A 27,183-nucleotide genomic window follows, 5' to 3' on the forward strand; every position below is an offset into this window, starting at 1 on the left:
AATACCGACGCATCCAGTGCACGACGGACGCGACATATGGCCATACGTCGCGATCCATCGGCAATACAAGTCAATGGGCAAAAAACGCATCCTGCAGGCACATTTGCAGGATCCGTTTTTTTCCCAAAACGACGGATTGTGACGGATCTAAAACGACGCAAGTGTGAAAGAGGCCTTATAATGGAGTCTGTACGGTTTCCAGTGGAGTTCCATTATTGATACCAGTGTTATTCTCAATTCTGAAAAGGAATAACCAAAAAAGTGTGAGCAGAGTGCAGTACATTAAGGCTAGAGATGCAATATGTTTAGGGCCGATGTTGGCCGCATACGTTCAGGAGGTATTGCCCTAAAGCCTCCCCAACATGTTTCACCAGAGACCTTTAGAGCAATTTTTAATTAACACTGGTCAGATGTATACGGTGACTTTGAAATCCCTATAAACCGTGATACAGGGCAATGCATATGAATAAGGAGACAAGTACTGGGACTATGATCAGCAAGAGATAGGATGTATCTGATCTGCTCCTTATAGACACTGGCCTGTGTAGGTTTTTAAATAAATTATTTCTTAAGTAGTGAATTAAAAGTGAATTTTTATGGTCTTTAGATGGGTTTTTTTGTTGGCTTGGGCAAATTGTAATTAGTGTTGTTTACCCTACACTGACCTAGTGGACAGCAATTTTTTTTGCTGTGTTGAACACATGTGACATCACGCCAGGGTGGCTAATCAAAAGAAACACTACGGATAACTGAAAGTAGGATGCGGTTTTCAGGCCTTCTGTCCAGTGGCCACGGATTACTAATGTGGCTGATGGACTTGGTCCTGCAAATAAATTCACACCAACTCTAATGCCTAGACTTCTGTCCTTGTAAGAGATCCATTGTAAAAAATGATACTGCATGATAGTTTTTTTTGTGATGTTTCCCTTTATAGGGAAATGTAATCTATTGCACTATCCTGTACAGTTTTCAAGCGCAAAGTAGCCAGACCAACTTTATAGGCCTGTGTGTGCTAAATGATGGTCTGTGGAAACGTTTGTCATGCCTGTATTCACATGACTCTTTAGGTTTATGTTAGCAACATCTCAAAAGAGCATCATATTGACATGCAACCATTCATGTGCTTCTTCTACATGTCAGCAATGTTTTTTTTTTTCCAGCACACATTGGTATACCTTGACATCGCAGTTCAGGATAAATTAATAGGAAGATTACTCTTTGAGGTAAGTAATTTATCCTCTGATTTCATTTTGTGCGTTTTGGGCATCATTCATAAAGTCTTGGCCCAAGGGAGGTCTATCTTTTCGTCTTTTTAAGCAAAGGTAATCATTAGTGATGAGTGAATATACTCGTTACTCGAGATTTCCTGAGCACGCTCGGGGGTCCTCTGAGTATTTTTTAGTGCTCGGAGATTTAGTTTTCATCGCCGCAGCTGAATGATTTACATCTGTTAGCCAGCATAAGTACATGTGGGGGTTGCCTGGTAAATCTCCGAGCACTAAAAAATACTCGATGGACACCCGAGCGTGCTCAGGAAATCTCGAATAACGAGTATATTCGCTCATCACTAGTAAACATTTGTCAGATGGCTCATGTAGATAGGTACCTTTTTAACTTACCGTAATTTGTAAAACTATATTGGTTAATAGTAAACTATTCTGTGTAGTAGCAGCCTGATTATCAGATGTCAAAGAGAGTTTGTCAGTAGGATCAAACCGCCTAAGCCAACTATATGGGCAAGTAGATCATAGAAAATTTGAATAACTGATACTTTATATCTGTTATCCAATGTTTTATTCCAGAGAAATCCAAATTTTTCTTATAATGTAAATGGGCCGGTAAGATCTATTGGCCAGAAACAGATCTCCATGAGAATCTGCCTCCAGAGCTTATTTTAAATGAGAGGGGGAATACCAGTGGCATGTTATAACTGACAGTCTGCTCTCCCGATCTACATGTCTGATACTGTTAATGCTCCATTTTATTTAAAATTAGTTTTGGAGGCAGGTTCTCAGGGAGATCTGTGTCCGGCTTATAAATCTTACCAGCTTATTTACATAGTAAAGGGAATATGTCAGGTCATGTTTGCCTATCCTACTAACAGTATCCTGAAATATGGCTTGGGCAGCCCTTTCAGGATATATGACTTTTATTTTTGTACGTTACCCTGTTGCGTTGCTGCAAGTCCCTGAAAATGTATAGTCTCACGCTGGCTAGTCAAATGTATGATAATGCCAAATGAATATTTATCCCTTCCCCTGCTCGTAATCCCCACCATCCTTCTGCCGGTGTCATTGATTCATTCAGACTGCTGTATGCCTGAGGATCGCAACGTAATTCTTGGACTGGATGTTTGTTCTCCTGACCTGAGCATGACAGCATATACAGGTGCACAGTCAAATAATTGATGATCCACAGCACCTCATAGCAACACAGGGTTAACTTTTACCCACGTCAAAATCGAGGGAGTCCTTCCTGAAAAACGTCCAAACATCTGTTAGGAGTCGAGTTCCTGCTGCTGCACAGGGGGAATCTCGAGTCGTGTCTGCTGCGGTCTCCCATTCTGCATCGGCCGCAGTGGAGCCTGCTCAGCGGAGACGTCGGTCCCAGTGTCTCACTGAGTCTGATACTGTGCAAAGGGTTACTGCTGTCTCTCCAGGCTCTGCTATTGTACCCTGCACTGATCTGCGGCGAGCAGGCTTTTCTGGGACTAAGTCCTGCTTTGCACACACTGAGCATGCCCAGGGTAAGATCTCTCAGTGGAGATCAAGGGTCACATGCTCAGGTACTGCAGCAACTTCCATTGGTCCTCCAGGAAGGTCTTGTACCTGATCAAGTTCTGTGGCAGCCTTCCATTGGTCCTTCTTGGAAGGTCCTGTAGGTGCTGCAGCTATATAAGGTTCTCATGACCACACGGCCATGCGCTAGTGTCAAATATGTACGAGCTCAGCACCAGTGTGGTTGTGTATGCAGTCAGGGACCCGGCTGAAATAAGCCCCTAGAATGCTGGCACCTCCGGCGAGGAGTTTATGTGTGAATTCAGGGTTGGCTAATAGCTGATAGAATTCCGGCTCCACCCGAGAGGAGCTGCGTGTTGGTTGGACTGCATGACCACTGTCAGCTCTACACAATAGCTGTGTCCCCTGTGAGCTAAACAGGGCACAGCGTTCTCTTTACTACGGGCTCTGTGAAGTAACAGTTCGTTTATTCTAATTTGCTTCGCCGCCTTACTTAGCAGCAGGTTCTTTCCTGCACGGTGGATCCCGGGTTGCGAACGCACCTATCCCATCTAATAAATATATTCGGTGCGTTCCGCCAACCCTAACAACATCAAGTAGAGTAGAGAGCACTTCACAAGTTGGTGAATGTCACATCTCTTTTATTCTGCCTTCTGTGGCGACATTTCGAACTACATGATCTTTTTTTTGCCATAACATTACTGTTTTTTTGTTTATTCTGCCAAAAAAAAATCGGAATAGAAAGAGATCAAAAAATATCATGTGCCCGAAAATGGTACCAATAAAAACGTCAACTTGTCCTGCAAAAAACAAACCCTCACATGACTATCAGCAGAAATATGAAAAAAAATATACGGTAGCTCTCAAAATATGGCGATGGTAAAACTAGTTTTTGCAAAAAAAAAAGTGTAGCTTACTGTATGAATCTGTAATCGCACTAACCTGAAGAATAAGGTTGTTTTATCACTTATACCGCACAAGGAGCGGTAGAAAAAAAATAAATAAAAATTTTTGACCTTCTGTTGATTTGTTTATTCTGCCTCCCAAAGATCACAGTAAGGCTAAGCTCACATTTATCCTGCTGAGCACTTGCACTGTGGTTTCCATGTAACCTCTGAAATACGTTATTCAGAAGGAACCTCAGGTGGAAAATTCCCTATAATGAGGCAGAGACACGGTCTACTTCGTATAACCTATAATCCAGCGATGTCCGTCTTTCTAGCCGAGCATAAAAGTGCAGTCTGCCGCAGTTTTGTGAACCACTGAACAAAGGCCATATGGGTCTAGAGAAGAGGCTTGCATGCCATTGAGCGTCGGCGGGAGGTGAGGTGTTGGAGGCAGACAGACGCGCGATGCGCCGATGACACCAATGTACGTCCCCCGTCTATACCTCTGCTTTGATTGGATATTGGTGATATAAATGCTTGACCACCCCTCACCCTGACATACCCCCGGAAGAAGCTGGTGGCGAAACGCGCTTTGGGGTGAGGGGACGCCAGGAGAACCTCTGCAACAGGTATATGAATATACTTTCATGATTTGTTCATGCGTGCACTTATTCTCCCTTCATATTTGGGTGATATTAGACATTTGGCACTTTTCTCTCTTGGCTTATTATAGCCTATGGGAATTTTGATATTGACATCTTGGTATTGTGTTTATATATCACATAGGGCCTTCAGTGTATGTGTTTATACTTGTTGCAGAGCTCTGTTTATTATCTTATAGGGCAGATTTCAGCAGCAAACGTTGCAACTTGTAGATTGTGAGTCCTCGCGGGGAGGGTCCTCTCTCCTCCTGTACCAGTTGTGATTTGTATTGTTCAAGATTATTGTACTTGTTTTTATTATGTATACCCCTCCTCACATGTAAAGCGCCATGGAATAAATGGTGCTATAATAATAAATAATAATAAGCACTTGTATACAGTAGGATCTTTGGTATCTATAATCATTAAATATAAATGGTGGTTGCTTTGTGTGTTACTATGCTGTAGTCCCTCCTTTTTATATGTTATTTGGCATCCCCTATTAAGGTTATTCCTGTTATTTCTCTACTGTTTTTTATTTATTGTTAAATAAAATATTAGCATTTAATTTTCAGTGATTGTTGTGGGATCTCTTCTTTGTCTCATGAGGACATGTATGGGACTAGTGTTGTAATGGTGATTGAAGTGCCCCATTGATAATTGGACAATTGGTGACCTAGTTATAAACGGCCTATCTTCCTTGCTTATCCTCAGTACTTCTGCTTATTTTGGACTGTCTTGTTATTGTAAGTGATACAAAAGTAAAACAAAACAATGCTCCATGTATTGCAATGCTGGGGTCCTGGGCTCAAATCCCACCAAGGACAACATCTGCAAGGAGTTTGTAGTAGGTTCTCCCCGTGTTTGCGTGGCTTTCCTCTGGGTTCTCTGGCTTAATCCCACATTTCAAAGACATACTGGTAGGGAAATTAGATTGTGAGCCCCAATGGGGACAGCGATGATGATATCTGTAAAGCGCTGTGGAATTAATGGCGCTATATAAATTAGTAAAATAAATATAATATATTGAAACATATGCCAAAAAGCAAATAAATTAGTAAACTGTTCCCAATAATTTCATGTAATTTGCACACCAGCAAAGGTAAAAATAGGGCCAGCAGTAGAGAATACTTTTTTTTTTTGGACACCGTGTAGCATAAATGTAAATAAAAACAATTATAAGGTTGATAAATTGTAAGTATGCTATGCACTCCCTTTCAGCAGATGCATTTATTTCATGACTATGTTCAGTTATTTTCAGATATGTGCCCCAAAACATGTAAAAATTTCCAATACTTGTGCTCTGGAGAAGCTGGGGATTCTAGAAGTGGCTTGAAATTGCATTAGGGCTGACCCACACGTCCAGATAATTCCGGTACCGGAATAAATCGGTACCGGAGTTATCCGTGTCCGTGTGCCTGGGAACTCACGGAGGCCATACCTGCGGCACACGTGTGCCGCCCGTATGGCGAGTGGGTACCACACGGAGCGTGTGGTACCCACTCTGCATGGTGCTGAAGCTGCGATTCATATCATCCCTGCAGCAACGTTTGCTGCAGGGAAAATATGAAGAATAGTGTTTAAAATAAAGATCCATGTGTCCGCCGCCCCCCCACCCCCTGTGCGCCCCCCCCGCTGGTCAGAAAATACTCACCCGGATCCCCCGTCGGCAGTCGCTCCTTCCTGGTCTGGCCGCGGCTTACTGTATGCGGTCACGTGGGGCCGCTCATTTACACTCATGAATAGGCGGCTCCGCCCCTATTGGAGGTGGAGCCACATATTCATGAGTGTAATCGGCCGCATACAGTAGGAGGCGCGGCCAGACCAGGAAGGAGCGACAGCCGACGGGGGACCCGGATAAGTATTTTCTGACCAGCGGGGGGGGCGCACAGGGGGTGGGGGGGCGGCGGACACATGGATCTTTAGTTTAAACACTATCATTCATATTTTCTCTGTAGCAAACGGTGCTACAGGGAAGATATGAATACCGGCTTCAGCACCATGTGGGGGGGACAGCGCTTACTGTAGCGCTGTCTCCGGCACGCCACACGGACCCCAGACGGAGAATGTCCGTGTGAGGTGCGTGTTTTACACGGACCCATTGACTCTATTGGGTCCGTGTAATCCGTGCGCTCCCACGAACACTGACATGTCTCCGTGTTTGGCACACGGAGACACGGTCCGCACACGGTCCGCACAAAATCAATGACATCTGAACAGATGCATTGATTTTTATGGGTCTACGTGTGTCAGTGTCTCCGGTACGGGAGGAAACTGTCACCTCACGTACCGGAGCCACTGACGTGTGAAACCGGCCTTACAAAGGATCCCCATTTCATCGCATAGTGAAAAATGGCTGGATTCAAGGAGGAGGTAAAAAGATTGGAGTAGCTAGCCAGGGCTGGCGAAAAAACAACAAAAGTTGTAGTTCCATGAAAATTTGCCACATTTCAAGCTGTTTTATTCCATAAAAAGTGGCATAAACTGCTTGATGAATTAGCCATTTTGTTTAATTTGTTTTACTACTGGACATAAAATGACATTTTAAATTAAATGCATAAAAATATACAGCGGGTGAAATAAGTATTGAACAAATCACCAATTTTCTAAGTAAATATATTTTTAAAGATGCTTTAACATGAAATTCTCACCAGATGTCAGTAGCAGCCCATCCATTCCACACAGGCAAAGAAATTAAACCACAGATGTACATAAATGTAGTTGTATAATAATGAGAAATGACGCAGGGAAGCAGTATTGTACAGGCTTACTGAAATTTAATTAACCCCTTCACCCCCGGAGCTTTTTTCGTTTTCGGTTTTTGCTCCCCTCCTTCCCAGAGCCATAACTTTTTTATTTTTCCGTCAATATGGCCATGTGAGGGCTTATTTTTTGTGGGACGAGATGTACTTTTGAATGATACCATTGGTTTTACCATGCCGTGTAACAGAAAACGGGAAAAAAATTCCAAGTGTGATGAAATTGCAAAAAAAAGTGCAATCTCACACTTGTTTTTTGTTTGGCTTATTTGCTAGGTTCACTAAATGCTAAAACTGACCTGCCATTATGATTCTTCAGGTCATTACGAGTTCATAGACACCAAACATGTCTAGGTTATTTTTTATCTAAGTGGTGAAAAAAGATTCCAAACTTTGCTAAAAAAAAAAAAAAAAATTGCGCGATACCCGTAGCGTCTTCAATTTTCGTGATCTGGGGTCGCGTGAGGGCTTATTTTTTGCGTGCCAAGCTGGCGTTTTTATTGATACCATTTTGGTGCAGATACGTTTTTTTGATCGCCCGTTATTACATTTTAATGCAATGTCGCGGCGACCAAAAAAATTTAATTTTGGCGTTTTGATTTTTTTTTCTCGCTACGCCATTTAGCGATCAGGTTAATCCTTTGTTTTTATTGATAGATCGGGCGATTATGAACGCGGCAATACCAAATATGTGTAGGTTTCATATTTTTTTTATTGTTTTATTTTGATTGGGGCGAAAGGGGGGTGATTTGAACTTTAATATTTTTTTTATATTTTTAAACACTTTTTTTTTTAAATTTTGGCATGCTTCAATAGCCTCCATAGGAGGCTAGAAGCATGCACTACACGATCGGCTCTGCTACATAGAGGTGAAGTACAGATCACCTCTATGTAGTAGAAATGGTAGTGTACTTTGAGCGCCGACCACAGGGTGGCGCTCAAAGCAATCGGCCATCAACAACCATAGAGGTCTCAAGGAGACCTCTGGTTGTTATGGCAATGCACCGCTGACCCCCGATCATGTGACAGGGGTCAGCGGTGCGAGTACCTCCGGCCGCGCGGCCGGGAGCGCTAGTTAAATGCCGCTGTCAGCGCTTGACGGCGGCATTTAACTAGTTAATGGGCGTGGGCGGATCACGATTCCGCTCGCGCTCACATGTCAGCTGTACAAAACAGCTGACATGTCGCGGCTTTGAGGTGGGTTCACCGCCGGAGCCCACCTCAAAGCGGTTAATACTTTGTACAAAAGCCTTTATTGGTGATGACAGCTTCAAGACACCTCCTGTATGGAGAAACTAGTCGCATGCATTGCTCGGTTGTGATTTTGGCTCATTCTTCCACACAAACACTCTTCAAATCCTGAGGGCTCCATGAGCTCCTTCTATGAACGCTGAGCTTTAGTTCCTTCCCTAAATTTGCCAATGAATTCTGAATTCAGGTCCGCTGATTGGCTGGGCCATTTTAGCAACTTTTTTTTTTTTTTGTGAACCAATTGATAGTTTTCCTTGGCTTTATGTTAGGAAGCATTGTCTTGCTGAAATGTCCACCATTGTTACATCTTCATAGTCATGGAGATGGCAGCATCAATAATGTCTCGGTAGATTTACCATTCATCCTTCCTTCGATCATATTAATTTTGCCAGCGCCATATGCTGAAAAACAGCCCCACACCATGATGTTCCCACCTCCAAACTTCACTGTTGGTAATGTGTTTTTGGTGTAATATGCAGTGCCTTTAGACCTCCAAACATGCTATGCATTATGACATCCGAAGAGTTCAATTTTGGCCTCAGCTGACCAGACTCTATTCTCCCAGTATTTCACTGGCTTGACTAAATTACTTATTTTTCTTTAACAGTTGTACCTGCTGATTCCAGATCTTTCTGTAGTTCTCCACAGGTGGTTCTTTGCTCTTGGGCAACTGTTCTGATAGTTCTTTTCACTCCTCTGTCTGAAACCTTGTGGGAAGCACCTGGTTGTGCCCGGTTTATGGTAAAATTATGATCTTTCCACTTTTGAATTATGGCCCCCAACAGTGCTCACTGGCGCCTTCAGTAGTTTAGAAATTGTTCTGTAACTGATGCCAGCAGTATGTTTTGCAACAATAAGGTTGCAATGTTCTTGAGACTGCTCACTCGTTTTACCCATCATCATATGCTTCTTGTGTGGCACCTTGGTAATGAGACTCTTTTTTTTTTTTTTATAGGCCATCAGTTGACTCGGCTGATATTATTTTTCACTATGTGGCAGGATTGGTTTCTACTTACTGATATATTTCAATTGGTGTCATGACTTGCCTTGGCTTTTTGCACTTCTCTTTCTCCATGTGTTCAATGCTTATTCCCTGTGTAATCTCTCATTATTACACATAACCATAACTTAATTTATACACATCTACAGTATGGTTTAATTTTTTTTGCCTGTGAGGATTTGATGGGTTGTTTTTATAGCGCCATTTATTCCATGGCACTTTACATGTGAAAAGGGGGCAAATATAGACAAGTACATTAAGCGTGGGCAAAAAACAAGGCACACAGGTACATAAGGAGGGAGGACCCTGTCCGCGAGGGTTCACAGTCTGCAGGGGATGGGTGAGGATACACTAGGAGAGGGTAGAGCTGGTTGTGAGGCAGTTCCGTAGGTTGAGGATCACTGCAGGCTGTAGGCTTGTCGGAAGAGGTGAGTCTTCAAGTTCTTTTTGAAGGTTTCTATGGTAGGCGAGAGTCTGATGTGTTGGGGTAGAGAGTTCCAGAGTATGGGGGAAGCACTTGAGAAATCTTGGATGCGGTTATGGGAAGAAGAGATGAGAGGGGAGTAGAGAAGGAGATCTTGAGAGGATCGGAGGTTGTGTGTAGGTAAGTACCGGGAGACGAGGTCACAGATGTATGGAGGAGACAGGTTGTGGATGGCATTGTATGTCGTTGTAAGGGTTTTGTACTGGAGTCTCTGGGCTATAGGAAGCCAGTGAAGGGCTTGGCATAGGAGAGAGGCTGGGGAATATCGGGGAGACAGGTAGATTAGTCGGGCAGCAGAGTGTAGGATGAATTGGAGTGGTGCCAGAGTGCTAGAGGGGAGGCCAGAGAGTAGGAGGTTGCAGTAGTCAAGGTGGGAGATGATGAGGGCATGCACTAGTGTTTTTGAGGTGTCGCAGTCAAGAAATGCGCAGATCCGGGAAATATTTTTCAGTTTAAGACGGCAGGAGGAGGCAAGGGCTTGGATGTGTGGCTTGAACGAGAGGGCAAAGTCGAGGATCACCCCGAGGCATTGGGCGTGTGGGACTGGGGAAAGTGAGCAGCCATTAACATTGATGGATAGGTCTGGTGGAGGGGTAGGGTGAGGGGTGAGTGACATCTGGTGATAGTTTCAAGTCAATAGCACCTTTAGAAATATATTTACTTAGAAAATCTGTGACATGTTCAATACTTATTTCACCCTCTGTATTTCACGTATTAAAAGGAATCTGTCACCAGGTTTTGCTACCCCATCTGAGAGTATCTTGATATAGATCCCCTAATTTCACCAATTTATCAACTACTTTGCTGATTGCTGCAGTTTTGATTAAGATCTGTTTTCTCTGCTGCAGATCTAGCAGTTCTATGAATACCGAGCTCGGTATAACCCCGCGCACATCACTGATTGGCAGCTTTCTGTGTACACTGTACATAGGCAAAAAGCTGCCAATCAGTCATGAGAGCATGATTGGGCTACCTGACAACAGGATTACTAGTCCTCTAGTGCTAATCTCTTGCTAATAAAGCAATAATTCTCTAAAAACTACAGCAAGCAGCCCAGTAAGTGACACATCACTGGAATCGGGGTCTCTGACCCTACATCATGCTGGTCTCAGATTAGGTAGCAAAAACCTAGCGACAGATTCCCTTTAAATTGTATGCCTAAAATGATTTCCACTTTTGCAGCACATTTGGTATGATTTAAATAACAATGAAAAAAAGAAACTAATTTTGTTCTTTTCTTATATGTTCTATAGATATAGCATCTGGAAAAGGAAACGGAGGAGAATCCATTTTTGGAGATACATTTGAAGGTAACTTTAGATGTCCTGAATTGTGAGTCAGTTTTTTTTATTTCAAGTATAAATTAATTCAACTATTTTACTAAGATAAACAGAAAATAAAATCTAAGCCTCCCAGGCTCTTTTGACACCCGAGTTTTGAGTTCCATTTCTCAGTTCCTTTTTTGGAGCAGAGAAATGAAATTCATTAGGAAAACCGATTAGTTACAAAATGGATTCAAACTGAAGCAGAAGGGCCCCATTGACTATGATAGGGGCCTGCCACTGGACCTAAGGTAAGGTGCAAACACATTCATATGTGATTTGTCCGGAGGTGGGGAGAGTGAAGCCAGCACTGATTGGCCGCAGGGAACGCATGACATAATCAATGTCCCCAGGAGAGCCATTGCCCACACACTGGAATGGCACCAGCACTGGAGGCGATTATAGATGTTATTAGTTTACAAGTGAGAAACATAGGGATTGAGAATGGGTTATTTGAGTAGTCAACAACCCCTCTAAGGTGTACCAAAGTGGGTAAAATGTGAACCAGGTCCAAAGTAGGCATGCACTCTTGGGGTGGGCTTCATCTTAGTCCACTAATATAAAATCGAAAGAAGCAAATAAGTTCAGGCAGCACCAATATGTTATATAATAACATACAGTGTGTCCGTAAAGTCATGGTGTACTTTTATAGTTTACATTTTGGCGCCCTTTCTCTGGCCCAATCATATCAGACCTGTTCATGAGGAGATATAACGAGAACCAATCAAACAACACAAACTCATTTAAGCTGTTGCTGAGCCCCCAGTCAGATTAACCCCTGATAAACAACTCTGATTAATTCATTGCCAGGTCTGTGACATTATGCAACCACAAGCTTATGCTATTGTTTGGATGTGTGTAGGGCAACAAATGGAGCCCACATCGAACTGCACTGAATAGGTATGAAACGAGGAGAGTTTTTCTTTTATTTGGAGCAGATTTCACATTTCTATAGTTTTTTGTTGCTTTCCAGTGACTGGTCAAAAGTGCACCATGACATTACGGACACACTGTATTGTGAGCACATAAGCAAAAGCAACAACATTTCAGCATATAAACCTTCCTCAAGCTGGGAAAATGGAGCTACACAGTGAAGCCTTACAAAATCCGACATTTTGTGATTATCGCATTCTACCTAGTTTTATATAAGTAAAAATGATGGCTGTGGTATGATCATGTAAATGGGGTTGGCCCAACATTAAATGTTACTTTCATCGTTGAAATTATAACATTTTTATACATAATTTGGCACCTCCTGATGTTCAAAGTATATAGCAGTGTCGATGTCCGCCTAATAAGTGGAGTGCAGTTGGTCACACATGCTCGGTTGCGCCCTCGGTTGCGTTCTCGAATAAGACACAGGCAAGCCCTGCATGAGTTGTGGATGTCAAACAGCTATGAGTCATGCAGCTGCAAGTACTCAAACTTGTTTTTGAGCATGCCAAAGACACTTGGTTAGCACCCAAGCATGCTCAGATAACCCCTTATCCGAGCTTTTTACTGTAAATTTTCTTATAGCAAATTTTGCATTTCCAAATTTTCACATGTACGTAATATAGCACTTAGGGCTGTCCCACACGTCCAGATAATTCCGGTACCGGAATAAATCGGTACCGGAGTTATCCGTGTCCGTGTGCCTGGGAACTCACGGAGGCCATACGTGCGGCACACGTGTGCCGCCCGTATGGCGAGTGGGTACCACACGGAGCGTGTGGTACCCACTCTGCATGGTGCTGAAGCTGCGATTCATATCTTCCCTGCAGCAACGTTTGCTGTAGAGAAAATATGAAGAATAGTGTTTAAAATAAAGATCCATGTGTCCGCCGCCCCCCCCACCCCCTGTGCGCCCCCCCGCTGGTCAGAAAATACTTACCCGCTCCCTCGCTGCTTCCTGGTCTGGCCGCGGCTTCTCCTGCATGCGGTCACGTGGGCCCGATCATTTACAGTCATGAATATGTGGCTCCACCTCCCATAGGGGCGGAGCCGACTATTCATGATTGTAAATGATCGGCCCCACGTGACCGCATACAGTAGGAGGCGCGGCCAGACCAGGAAGGAGTGAGGGAGCGGGTAAGTATTTTCTGACCAGCGGGGGGGGCGCACAGGGGGTGGGGGGGCGGCGGACACATGGATCTTTATTTTTAACACTATTCTTCATATTTTCTCTACAGCAAACGCTGCTACAGGGAAGATATGAATACCGGCTTCAGCACCATGTGGGGGGGACAGCGCTTACTGTAGCGCTGTCTCCTGCACGCACACGGACCCCAGACGGAGAATGTCCGTGTGAGGTCCGTGTTTTACGCGGACCCATTGACTCTATTGGGTCCGTGTAAAACGTGCGCTCCCACGAACACTGACATGTCTCTGTGTTTGGCACACGGAGACACGGTCCGCAAAAAATCAATGACATCTGAACAGATGCATTGATTTTTATGTGTCTACGTGTGTCAGTGTCTCCGGTACGTGAGGAAACTGTCACCTCACGTACCGGAATCACTGACGTGTGAAACCGGCCTTAATCAATGTTCTATGGCAGTAATGCAGTTCCAATTTTCTATATGTACCATTCTAAACAACTCATTGTGGAAGTATACTGCTTCAGATAATATATAACATTATTAACATTTTAACTCATGCTGTGCTTTTGCCAGTAAGTCATATTTCTAGTGTCACAGAAAATTGACCAAACTTATGTGTGTACTTTTGTTCTGCCTACTTTTAAACAGCTTAAAAATTATTTTGCAGATGAAAATTATGCAGTTCCTCACAATAAGCGGGGAATTCTTGGAATGGCCAATAAGGGGCGACATTCAAATGGTTCCCAGTTCTATATCACTCTACAGGCCACCCCGTACATGGATAGAAAACACATTGCATTTGGGTAAGTGCACAATTTAGAAAAATCTGTTCATTCAACAAAAGAAAAACACCGCAAAACAAATCAATCATTACAAAATAGATATAAATCAAAAAAATAAATATATATATATATATACATACAGTGGGGCAAAAAAGTATTTAGTCAGTCAGCAATAGTGCAAGTTCCACCACTTAAAAAGATGAGAGGCGTCTGTAATTTACATCATAGGTAGACCTCAACTATGGGAGACAAACTGAGACAAAAAAATCCAGAAAATCACATTGTCTGTTTTTTTATCATTTTATTTGCATATTATGGTGGAAAATAAGTATTTGATCAGAAACAAACAATCAAGATTTCTGGCTCTCACAGACCTGTAACTTCTTCTTTTAGAGTCTCCTCTTTCCTCCACCACTCAGCACAGCCACGCGCAGCCGCCCGCACTCAGCACAGCCACGCACAGCCGCCCGCACTCAGCACAGCCACGCACAGCCGCCCGCACTCAGCACAGCCGCCCGCACTCAGCTCAGCCGCCCGCACTCAGCACAGCCACGCACAGCCGCCCGCACTCAGCACAGCCGCCCGCACTCAGCACAGCCACGCACAGCCGCCCGCATTCAGCACAGCCACGCACAGCCGCCCGCACTCAGCACAGCCGCCCGCACTCAGCACAGCCGCCCGCACTCAGCACAGCCGCCCGCACTCAGCACAGCCGCCCGCACTCAGCACAGCCACGCACAGCCGCCCGCACTCAGCACAGCCGCCCGCACTCATGACAGAATGATTGCTCACGATGGGAGCAGCACATGACAGAATGGGGATGCACACATGACAGGATGGGGGTGTAGGATGGGAGCACATGACAGGATGGGGCACAGGATGGGAGCACATGACAGGATGGGAGCAGCACATGACAGATTGGGGGCACAGGATGGGAGCAGCACATGACAGAATGGGGGCACACATGACAGGATGGGGGTGTAGGATGGAGCAGCATATGACAGGATGGGGGCGCAGGATGGGAGCACATGACAGGATGAGGACGCAGGATGGAGCAGCACATGACAGGATGGGGGCGCAGGATGGAGCAGCACATGACAGGATGGAGACCATATACCAATATAAATGCTCGCCACCCGGGCGTAGAATGGGTTCAATAGCTAGTGTATGTATGTATGTGTATATATATATATATATATATATATATATATATATATATATATATATATATATATATATATATATATATATATATATATATATATATATATATATATTATAGCTCTGGCAAAAATTAAGAGACCACCACATCACTATGGTGGATGCCGCGTCGCTGGAGCACACGCCGACTGCACTAAGGATAAGGGCTTATGCAAACTCGCCGGATACCACGGCTGGACCTTTATAAGCCTACCTGAACACAAACTGATATAAAGGCGTCTCACAATTCACCACGATTTCCTGCCCCATTAGGCAGCATGTTACTGAAGAAGGCCAACACAGGCCGAAACTTTTATTTTTCTTTTGCTGTAATAAACACAAAAGAAGTTCACTTTAAGTTGAGTGCCAGGTTTGATTTACTTTATTGATACACGGTGTTGGAACCTACCCCGGCACCTTCTCCGGTAGTGCATACGGTATTTCACTTTATAGCTTAGTCATCCAGTCTGAAGCAGGAGTGTGCTGGGCTCTCAGTATTGTGACTGACAACCCAGTGGTCCAACTGGCTGGACATGTGGGGTTTCCTCCAGGTGTCACCCGTTCTGGCTATTTAGCTGGCAGGCAATGGTTAGATGATTGCCAGTTTAGCTTTGTTCAGTGGTGTGTTGCTCTGTACTCTATGTTCTGATTTCCTGATCTTTGTTGCCGGACATTGGATTTCACTTTTAACTACTCATTTGTATTACCCCTTTTGCCTTTGACGCACTTTGACCTTTATTACTTGACCCCGGACTGTGCCTCTGACTATCCGTTTGTCTTATCCCTATGTCCTTGACGTATCCTCCTGGCTTTTGACCTTGGACTCCTTCACTTCCCCGCCACATGGCTTGACCATGAGCAGTAAACTCAGCGTCACAGGAGGTCTCTTAATTTGTTACGAGACCATGGATTAGGTCAGATTCAGGGAAATGGCATTTGAGGCATGCAGTTAATGTCAGTTAGTGGGTCTTTTTTAGGTATATTAAAAGTGTATATAGCCACATGCATGATCTTAATTTGCAGTTTCCTCCAAGTTTCATTAAAGGTAAGGTACCGCGTTTGTAGATCATTCTCAATGTAATGTAGCATAGCATGCTGTTATAACCAAGATTTGAATGCATGTAAAACAGATTTCGTGTGTTATACCAGTAGAAAGGAGGAACTGGGGGCTGACATCTTGGTTTCACAGCAGTAGCACGACACTAGCCGTGTCATTTACAGCACCCCATGGACATAGGGTCAGCGCCGGTCTATGGTCTATTATCTCCTATCTATAACATTGCTGCAGCATTAGCAGTGAGATGGGCACGCCACTGTGGGCTGCACAACTCACTGCTGTAGGTGTGACTAGCTGTCATTTTACTATAGCCCAGTGCTCTCTGCCTAGCTCCACTTGCTCTCTATCGCTGCAGGACAGAAGCGGGGAGTGCAGGTGATTTTTTTTTTTTTTTTTTACCTCCCTGCTCCTCTGTACTCCAAGCACTGCACGTTCTGAGCAGACATTCCCTGCTCTCACACGCTGCCCTGTGTGCTTCACCTGCTCTGTCTCCGCCTCCCCACTTGCACACAGTCCCGGAGATCTCCGGTAAGCTGCACTCTCCTCCTGTGTCGCTCTCCCTCTCTGTGCGGCGTGGGGGGTCTCTATGCGTGTGTGCAGGCATCGTCCGATGGGACTACAAGTCCCATCAGACGATGCCTGCTACACTGACAGTGATTGACACATTAGCCAATGATGGGACAGTAGTAGTCCCATCATCCGGCTAATGTGTTGAATAATAAAAAAAAAAAATACTACATACATACATACATACATACATACATACATACATACATACATACATACATACATACATACATACATGCTACATACATACATGCTACATACATACATGCTACATACATACATGCTACATACATACATGCTACATACATACATGCTACATACATACATGCTACATACAGGTCCTTCTCAAAAAATTAGCATATGGTGTTAAATTTCATTATTTACCATAATGTAATGATTACAATTAAACTTTCATATATTATAGATTCATTATCCACCAACTGAAATTTGTCAGGTCTTTTATTGTTTTAATACTGATGATTTTGGCCTACAACTCCTGATAACCCAAAAAACCTGTCTCAATAAATTAGCATATTTCACCCGACCAATCAAATAAAAGTGTTTTTTAATACCAAACAAAAAAACCATCAAATAATAATGTTCAGTTATGCACTCAATACTTGGTCGGGAATCCTTTGGCAGAAATGACTGCTTCAATGCGGCGTGGCATGGAGGCAATCAGCCTGTGACACTGCTGAGATGTTATGGAGGCCCAGGATGCTTCAATAGCGGCCTTAAAGGGAAGGTGCCATCAAAAAAAATTTTTTACAGCAATTGTAAAAATGTAAAGAATTAATGTTTAAATTTTCTTAAAAAATATTATCATTTGTTTATCATTTAGTAAAATATGAAAAATAATTTGAAGTTTTGGAATTTCCACTTTTAAACACTAGGGGGAGCAGCTGCTGAAATTTCAGAAAAACCTAGTGTACAACTAGCTCACATTACTGCACTGCAGTAATTATGGGCGGAGTCTGCTGATGTGTGTGATGAAACTCCTCTCATCCCATTCTGGGTGTTTGCTAGGGGATGAGAGGATTCAGGAACACAGTGTGCAGCCATTTTGTTGGTGACTGCAGAGTAAGGCTGCCGTCACACTAGCAGGATTTGGTCAGTATTTTACCTCAGTATTTGTAAGCCAAAACCAGGAGTGGAACTATTAGAGGAAAAGTATAATAGAAACATATGCACCACTTCTGTATTTATCACCCACTGCTGGTTTTGGCTTACAAATACTGAGGTAAAATACTGACCAAATACTGCTAGGGTGACGGCAGCCTTATACTGACAAGTAGACAGTCACCGAGGATGGCAGGCAGCAAGGATTCTGGGAGATATGTGGTGGAGGGAGCAGGGTGACAGCAGCACAGAGTATTTCAGGAGAGCAGTGTGCTGGTCTATGGGGGGCACCCTGTTCAGTGCGCGGAGCAGCCAGGGATTGTACATAGAGCGCTGTCTTTTATACACATGGATGGACCGTCTGCTCCACAGAAATCCAGGAAACATTTCTGCGGATTGATGGCCTGTTCTGATCCAGACATTGCATGCAAAGACCCCATTCCCCTCCTGAGATCCTGTCTTCTCCATCCTGTCCTGGCGATGTGTGAAAGTGAGACGTCAGGCGAAGTACGGGGTGACGCTGGGAAGGAAATGTAGCCATATAGTAACGATAAAAATGAGACCCCTCTCTTCAGCTGCCTCACCAGCCCTGACTGCACCTAACTGAAGGTCATGCTGCCCCCTCTATTACCCCAGACCCACGTGCAGGTGCTCAGCCAGAACCACCATAGAATGGGTCCGCTTTCTGAAGATAATACCGCCATATAGATCACACACAATACTATCAAATAGATCACACAATACTGTCATACAGTTCTCACACAATACCGCCATATAAGTCTCACCTAGTACTGCCACATAGATCACACATGATACCACAATATAGTTCTCATATACCACCGTCATATAGTTTTTACATCATTCCACAACACTGATCAAACATAATACCGTCACATAGATCACACAATACTTGGCGGCATAATGTGTGATAATATATATATATATATATATATATATATATATATATATATATATATATTTATTTATTATAACATCTCGGCATAATGTGTGGTCTTTATGGAGTACTATGTGATAAATATATAGCGGCATTATACGTGATCCATATGGTATTGTGCTGCTCTAGGGAGGTCACAGAGACGTATGGTGGAAGGAGCAGGGTGACAGGAGCACAGAGTATTTCAGGAGAGCAGTGTACTGATCTATGGGGGGGAGGGTGTGCTCACACTCACACGCTCCCAACTGTATACTTAGCCTTTACTGGCTATTAAAATGGGGGACACCCCCCCCCCCAAAAAAAAAAAAAAAAGATGTGGGGCCCCCTATAATTAATAACCATCAAATACTATGCAGACAGCTGCGGGCTGACATTAATAGCCTAGGAAGGGGCCATGGATATTGTCCCCCCAGGCTAAAAACATCAGCTCTCAGCCACCTTTTACATGCACCTTTTCTGGCGCTTTGCCTGGCAATTTCCACTTGCCCTGTAGCGGTAGCAAGTGGGGTTCATATTTGTGGGATTAATGTCACCTTCATATTGTCTGGTGACATCAAGCCCACGGCTTAGTAATGGAGAGGCGTCTATAAGGCACCCATCCATTACTAATCCTATAGTTGTATTGTAAATAAAGACTCGGCCAGAATAAAGTCCTTTATTAATCTTTTTTAAACCATACCGAATGCATAATCCTCGACTCCCACAACAAAAATAATAAACCACAATGGGGAAAGACACGCAGGGGGGAGAGGAGTGCATAGGAGAGGATTAGATACTGACTGCTGAGCCGTGTATCTAATCCTGTCCTGTGTGATACCGACTGCCGAGCTGTGTATGTAATCCTGTCCTGTGTGGTACCGACTGCTGAGCCGTGTATCTAATCCCATCCTGTGTGATACCGACTGCTGAGCCGTGTATCTAATCCCATCCTGTGTGATACCGACTGCTGAGCTGTGTATCTAATCCTATCCTGTGTGATACCGACTGCTGAGCCGTGTATCTAATCCTATCCTGTGTGATACCGACTGCTGAGCCGTGTATCTAATCCTATCCTGTGTGATACCGACTGCTGAGCCGTGTATCTAATCCTATCCTGTGTGATACCGACTGCGGAGTTGTGTATCTAATCCTGTCCTATGTGATACCGACTGCTGAGCCGTGTATCTAATCCTGTCCTGTGTGATACAGTTTACTGAGCCGTGTATCCAATCCTGTCCTGTGTGATACCGACTGCTGAGCCGTGTATCTAATCCTGTCCTGTGTGATACCAACTGCTGAGCCGTGTATCTAATCCTGTCCTGTGTGATACTGACTGCTGAGGACACAGTACACAGGACAGGATTAGCTACACAGGACTAGATTAGCTACACAGGACAGAGGTAGCAGTGGTAGGTGGTATATAGAGGCAGGTAGCAGTAGTATATAGAGGCAGGTAGCAGTGGTATACAGAGGCAGGTAGCAGGGGTATACAGAGGCAGGCAGCAGTGGTATACAGAGGCAGGCAGCAGTGGTATACAGAGGCAGGCAGCAGTGGTATACAGAGGCAGGCAGCAGTGGTATACAGAGGCAGGCAGCAGTGGTATACAGAGGCAGGCAGCAGTGGTATACAGAGGCAGGCAGCAGTGGTATACAGAGGCAGGCAGCAGTGGTATACAGAGGCAGGCAGCAGTGGTATACAGAGGCAGGCAGCAGTGATATACAGAGGCAGGCAGCAGTGCTATACAGAGGCAGCTAGCAGTGGTATACAGAGGCAGCTAGCAGTGGTATACAGAGGCAGGTAGCAGTGGTATATAGAGGCAGGTAGCAGTGGTAGGTGGTATATAGAGGCAGGTAGCAGTGGTAGGTGGTATATAGGGGCAGGCAGCAGTGGTATATAGAGGCAGGTAGCAGTGGTAGGTGGTGTATAGGGGCAGGCAGCAGTGGTATATAGAGGCAGGTAGCAGTGGTAGGTGGTATATAGGGGCAGGCAGCAGTGGTATATAGGGGCTGGTAGCAGTGGTAGGTGGTATATAGGGGCTGGTAGCAGTGGTATATAGAGGCAGGTAGCAGTGGTAGGTGGTATATAGGGGCAGGCAGCAGTGGTATATAGGGGCAGGCAGCAGTGGTATATAGGGTAGGTGGTATACAGAGGCAGGCAGTGCTAGGTGGTATATAGGTGCAGGCAGCAGTGGTAGGTGGTATATAGGGGCAGGTAGCAGTGGTAGGTGGTATATAGGGGCAGGCAGCAGTGGTATATAGGGTAGGTGGTATACAGAGGCAGGCAGGCAGTGCTAGGTGGTATATAGGGGCAGGCAGCAGTGGTAGATGCATAAGAAAATAAAAACTCTCAGCACTTCCTGAGAGAGGACCGAAGGTAAGTACAGTCATGTTCAGGGCAGAGCAGTGTGACGATCTCCCTGCTCTGCTCTGAACAGGTCGGCAGTGATTGCAGCCTGTAATGTAATACTAAGTACAGGCTGCAATCACCACTCCTTGCTGCAGATACTTACCTCGGACCCTGCTTCTCCCTGGCAGCTCCTGTCATCGCACACACTGAGCTGTGTGTGCGATGACAGAGGAAAATAAACAAAATGGCCGCGATCTCCTCTCACAGCTGTGACGCGGCAGCTCAGTGGGCGTGCCCAAGTCACAGTTGAGAGGCAGGAGGAGATGCGGTCGGAGCCAGACCGTTGACTCCTATGTCCACGACTGCCGTAAGTGAGGTGTGCAAGTGTCGTTCCCAGACACTTACACCCACACTAATGAAAATGGCGGCCTCCAGTGGTAAATGTAAAAGTGAATAAATAAAAAAGTATGAAAGTAGTACATTTACTTTTGTATTAAAAATAATTGATTATATAATCAATAATTATTAATACAAAAACTAAAATCACGGCACCCTCCCTTTAAGCTCATCCAGAGTGTTGGGTCTTGCGTCTCTCAACTGACTGCTACGACCCACGAACGTTTGCTCCCCCTGAGTGAACACGCAACAAATTGTATAAACTTTAAAACTTTTATTGGGAAATCTGCTCATAACATTTCCATCTTTTACTTTTGGAAAAATATTCTGGTCGCAGCTCATAACAGGCACTGTATGCCAACAACTGGGTGTAGGGAGATAACTGCCGACCGGACTCCCGGGCAGGTAACTTCACCACCAATCAAAAAACTCCACCCTTCCGCCAAGGAGGAGCGAATAACGAGAGCTACGACCCCCCCAAAGAATGCATCGCCTGAAGAACTCCTTCTCTAATGCCGTTGAGAAAGATGTCTAAACCCGCCTCATTCAAATGTACACCGTCTGGAAGTAGAAAACCGGAATTATCCCCCTCCAGCCGGTGGTGCCGTACAACTACCCCGTTCTTGAATCTCACGAAACGTGAAATCCTTTGGTTGAGCGTGCGTCTGGATCTCTCCATAGCATTACGTTCCCTGGCGCCTCGCCAGACCACCCTTGGGATTATCTCAGACCAGACTAAACGCATTGACGGGAAGAACATCGAGAACTTGTCCATATCCGATCTCATCAGTGTAAGTAGCTCGACCAAAGAAAACGACGCCAGATCATTTCCTCCGACATGAATGACCACAATGGTGGGGGATGATGTCATTCGTGAAATATGAACAATCTCCGGCAGAACTCGGGACCACATCATGCCTCTCAATCCACGCCATATCACATCGACGTCGTTGAATCCCAGGGATCGCCCTCCTGGGCACATTTCGGCACGTTGCGCAGCCCAGTAAATGTAAGAATGGCCCACAATCCAGACGCTTGGACGTCCACCATCTGAGAATGAAATGTAAAGTTAGCCAACAGCCACAAACCAAACAACCAAAACGTTCCCCAATAAAATTGAAAGCTGACTCCCTAATATATTGACGGAAGGCCAAGAAACTTCATAATGCTAAATCAGGCCTAATGTACCTGGTGAAACACCGGGATTTCCATCTGCCCACCCTTTGAATTTCTGATTCAAAAAGCCCCGCTCTAGAAGCCTCTGTTGCTGCACCTATCCGGAATGAGTGAGTTCCAAACTCATCCGAGGGGAATCCCAATAGTAACAAAATACGTCTCATGACGGCTAAGAACTGCCCCGACAATAGGGGGAGCCCGTTCTCGTGAATGAAAAATTGTGAACCGTCCTTCCTGAATTGTGCGTAGCGCCTGATTAACTTCAATGGGCATATGGCATTGTTAATGGCAAATATCGGGAACCAGGTACCCCTACCATCCTGGTCAGTTTTGGATTTGCATATTCTTACCCTTAAACCATCCTCGCAAATTAGGATATCCTCCCGCTTAAGGCCACCAGGTTTTTTCAGGGCGGTGGGAACAATCTCGCTGACCCGCATGGCCCCGAAGAATGCTATTCCAAAAGCAGCCGATATTAAGGCAGCCTCGTATCTAGAGTCGCAAACGGATCCCGCAAATTTTACCATGCTAATTAGTAATTCAAAAGTTATAGGACGCCTGTTGTCATTGTGTTTGCTTGCCCGTTGCCATCCTTTAAGTATCTGAATGACCAGAAAGTGTTTCGTGGAATCCGGCCAACCCCGTAGCTTGAAATGAAATGCCAGTGCTGACACACGGTTACGTGCCACTGACCCCGACACCCCCATGGAATGCATTTTTGATAAAAATGCCATTGTCACCTGCATACGAGCCTCCTCCGAAGACCCCACCGGTTTGCCAACCGCTAAAATACACCACTCCTCCCACGCCTTACCATAGGCTTTCCAAGTCGAAGGGGCTATCGATGATTGTATCAATGGCATCAGATCCCCAGGACATCCCAGATCGACAGCGGGCAGTCCACCTCTACCAAGTGTTCCTGAGTACGTCGTTCCTGTACCTCCTGCAACGAAAAACCGGTTAAAGAACCACTAACCTCCTCATTGTTGACGGATATCGCCTGCGCTTTTAACCAAATATTAAACATTAGGCATTTCAACACCAAGAACCTAATCAGGTCCAGGACCAGCGGTGAAGGAGATGCTAGGAAATTGATGGCATGAGCCCCGCTGATGGTGCCAAGTTGCAAACGGATCTGCTTGTTGGCCAATAGCGGACCCCAGACCTCTATGGCAGCCGCCACGGGGAGGAGGTCAATCAATGTGGGATCCTCGTTCCACTTCCTGAGGAACCAAGAAGCAGGCCAATTGGCGGAGCATAATTTGTCACCAAAGCGAACGCTGAAACCAGAGCTACTGGATGAGGTGAATGCCAAACCCAAGTCGACGTTGGAGCATTCAATCTCCTGAAAGCAAGTCCTACCATTGTAGTTGCTTAAAAACAGCTTCCAAGTGAACAAATCAGAACGTAACTGTGTCGTAATCCTGATTCTATGATGTTTCTGATTCACCCCTTTCGTGGCTAGTATCAATCTGCGCGAGAAGATCCTGCCCATTGGCATGACCCTGCAGGCGAAATTTAATGAGCCGAGCAGAGATTGCAATTGGGTTAATGTGACCTTACCAACAGATATACAACCATTGATGAGGTCCAGAAGCTTGTCAATTTTTTCCTTTGGCAACCTAAACTCCATGGCGATAGAATCGATTTCAATGCCGAGGAATGTAATCACCGATACCGGCCCAACCGTTTTTTCGGGGGAAAGTGGAACACCAAAATACGCCATGGTGTCTTCGAATTGGGTAAGGGCTTTGGCACATACGTCTGAACCCGCGGGACCGACTAACAAAAAATCGTCCAGGTAATGTGTGATGGAATTCAGCCGGGTAACCTTGCGAACAACCCATTCTAAAAACGTACTGAATAATTCAAAATAAAAACAGGAAATTGAACACCCCATGGGGAGGCAAGTGTCGTAATAGTATCCTTCCTCCAATTTTGCCCCAAGTAAATGGTGGCAATCCGGGTGCACGGGGAGAAGACGGAAAGCCGATTCTATGTCTGATTTTGCCATAAGGGCACCCGGACCGGCACTTCTGACTAGATCAATCGCTTTGTCAAATGAAATATAAGTAACGGCAATATCCTCGTTGGCTATACCATCGTTGACAGACCTACCCTTGGGGTATGAAAGGTGATGAATTAATCGGTACTTACCCGCTTCTTTTTTGGGAACTATACCCAGGGGCGAAACCCGTAAGTTCGGGAACGGGGGGGAAGTGAAAGGGCCACGAAAACGACCCAAACTGACTTCCTTCCCCAGCTTCTCTGCTAGTATATTAGGTAACTCCCTGGCTGACTGTAGGTTGGGTGACGATTGTGGTATAGGTGACCAATTAAAAGGAATGAAAAAACCAAAGGAGAAACCGACACGCAGCTGTGCAGCGGCCGACTCATTGGGGTATTTGTCCAGCCATGGCCCCATTCTTTTTACGCTCACCGGCGTCGTTAACCTCGCCTGTAGAGGGGTTTTTTCCTGCGCTAGGTTTCTGGTGCGGGCGTGTGCATTTTGCCAATGGGTGGGGGCCCCCGCATGATGAACACTCGTGTTTGTATTTACATAGCCCATAGAACTTGCAGTGCCCCTCGTTGAATAACCAGCAAGAACCTGGCCTGCGAGTGGCTGTTGCTGTGGCGTTGCTGTCGGACCCGGTAACGGGCCCATGAAAGGACTGGGTCGTTCTCTGAGCCATCATCAGACGGAGCCATGAATCCGTGGCTTTCGTACCCCATCCCAATTGAGGATTGACGGCCAATCGACGGCGGAAATCTTCATCATATTTCCACCAAGCCGATCCGCCGTGCGATTTATAGGAATTATAAATGCTATCTAAATATATAAATAGCTCAGAGCACCTTTCAGGATGCCTTTCTCCCATGACGCAGCCCATGACCGCGAAAGCTTGCAACCAGTTGTTAATGGTTTTTGCAACTTTTGGCTTGCGTTCGTAAGTTTTATCGCCCAACCGCCTCTCTCTGTCAACCGAATGCTGATCCGTGGAAACCAGAGACCAAATGTCAATGAAATCGTTGGACCAAATTTGCTCCTTGATGGCGATATCCAAATGGGCTCCTAAAGGAGGGACTCCACAGAATAAGCCATCCTTGTACACATCCGGCCGAGGAGGAGGTGGCTGGCTGGATAACCCGGTTGGTTGCAGCAATTTTGGATTGACATAAATCCTGCTACCTGCGATATTATTGGCTACGGAATCTGGCGGGACGGCGTTGGCTCTCTCCCCACCCCATGCCCCAATAAAGGGGTACTCACCAATTGATACACCGACATTCGGACAACTGGCCTCCCGTGTCGCAGAAGGTACCGGGTCTTGATGCTCCATGTGATGTAAAGACCTACGGCGAGAAGACTCCTGCCTGTGTGACCTGCCTGACGAACTCCCGGATGACGAAGGCGAGCGCCAGCGCGACGATCTGGAACGTCTACTACGCCTACTGGACCTAGATCTATGAGAACGCCGTTTGCTAACCCGACGCTCCCGCTTTCTGCGTGCGCTTCTGCGATGTTCTCTAGGGGACGATGATGAAGAAGATGAGGGTGATCTGCGCGCGGAGCGGGAAACCGCACTCTGTCTATTCTCCAGAGCCGGCGTACCAGCACCCTGAATTGGGGCAGGAGCACCGGTTGCCATCAGCGAATGCGACGCTGAGGCGTCCTGGTGTTCAATTACCGACGCTTGAGAGGGAGCGATATGCCCGCCCGGCCCGGGTGGACCCTGTGTGCTAAAAATTAGCGGGAAAGGTGGGTATTGGGATTCCCCCCCCAAACTAGCCTGGGAGAGCGTGCTATGAGGTCCTTGCGCTAACACTATATGGCGTGTGCCCACGTGCTGCTGGGTTATAGCTGCCGTTTCCATGCTCCTGTCTTTGTTATGCATAGCCTCCCCTGTGCTCCCTGAGAGTGAAGGAATGCCCCCCTGCAGGGCATCCGGCTCTCTTATTGCTGTGCCTGAGTCCTGGGATGAGGCAGATGTCCCTTGGACCCCCCCCATATTGCTTCTAAATAATAGCGATGCTGCAGCCTGCCCTGCTGACACTTGCTGGCCTGAGCTCCCTCTCAGAAATCCCGGGGCAGAAGGAGGTACAACACTGGTTTCACTCCACACCGTACCCTGAGTCTCCCCAACCTGCCCTACGGCACTCTCCCCAGACTTCCTGGCGCCCGCCGCAACAGATTCGCGCGCACGAGCGCTGCGCGCGCTCCTTTTTGAAATTAACGGCGGGCTCAGCCGTGCCGGAGGTCGGGTAGCTCTGTTAGAGCGCCGACCCTCCGGCGGCGCTGCCTGCATCGCGGTAGGGAAGGAGCTGTCCCCGGTCAGCAAAGCTGCTAACCAAGCGCTGCCTTCCCTACCGATCCTATCCCTCACCGCACATGATAGCGGATCCATGTTCCGGCAGCCCAAACGGTCCGGGTCCTGGGACGG

General features: G+C 45.7%; 2 protein-coding genes across 4 annotated transcripts in view; one reads left to right on the plus strand and one right to left on the minus strand.

Moving 5' to 3' along the window:
- PPIL6 (peptidylprolyl isomerase like 6) overlaps positions 1-27,183 on the plus strand; it is a 94,840-nt gene that overhangs the window by 56,715 nt on the left and 10,942 nt on the right. For both annotated transcript variants that reach the window (XM_077289572.1, XM_077289571.1), the window contains exons 4-8: positions 1,161-1,223; positions 5,518-5,609; positions 6,584-6,639; positions 11,014-11,070; positions 13,831-13,966. In XM_077289572.1, the coding sequence (XP_077145687.1) occupies positions 1,161-1,223; positions 5,518-5,609; positions 6,584-6,639; positions 11,014-11,070; positions 13,831-13,966 (404 nt within the window). The remainder of the gene's footprint in view (positions 1-1,160; positions 1,224-5,517; positions 5,610-6,583; positions 6,640-11,013; positions 11,071-13,830; positions 13,967-27,183) is intronic.
- Positions 21,787-26,977, minus strand: LOC143807716 (uncharacterized). Of its 2 annotated transcripts, XR_013221782.1 has the most exons (3): positions 26,013-26,977; positions 23,556-23,684; positions 21,787-22,615 (listed from the first exon to the last, which is right to left on the minus strand). XR_013221782.1 is itself a non-coding variant. In XM_077289570.1 (2 exons), exons 1-2 carry the CDS (start codon positions 26,749-26,751, stop codon positions 22,726-22,728), a joined length of 1,698 nt encoding a protein of 565 aa, XP_077145685.1. In that variant the 5' UTR covers positions 26,752-26,977; the 3' UTR covers positions 21,787-22,725. The 2 variants fall into 2 exon arrangements, 1 of the variants encoding a protein (XP_077145685.1); XM_077289570.1 differs by having other exon boundaries at positions 21,787-23,684.

The sequence above is a fragment of the Ranitomeya variabilis genome, chromosome 2 (genome assembly GCF_051348905.1).
Source record: "Ranitomeya variabilis isolate aRanVar5 chromosome 2, aRanVar5.hap1, whole genome shotgun sequence".
Taxonomy (NCBI): domain Eukaryota; kingdom Metazoa; phylum Chordata; class Amphibia; order Anura; family Dendrobatidae; genus Ranitomeya; species Ranitomeya variabilis.

Coding starts and splice junctions, on each gene's coding strand:
- LOC143807716 (XM_077289570.1), bottom strand. CDS start 26,751: ATGGGGGGGGTCCAAGGGACATCTGCCTCATCCCAGGACTCAGGCACA. Junction 23,685..26,012: donor GAATGTCGGTGTATCAATTG/GTGAGTACCCCT, acceptor TTTTCGTTGCAG/GAGGTACAGGAACGACGTAC.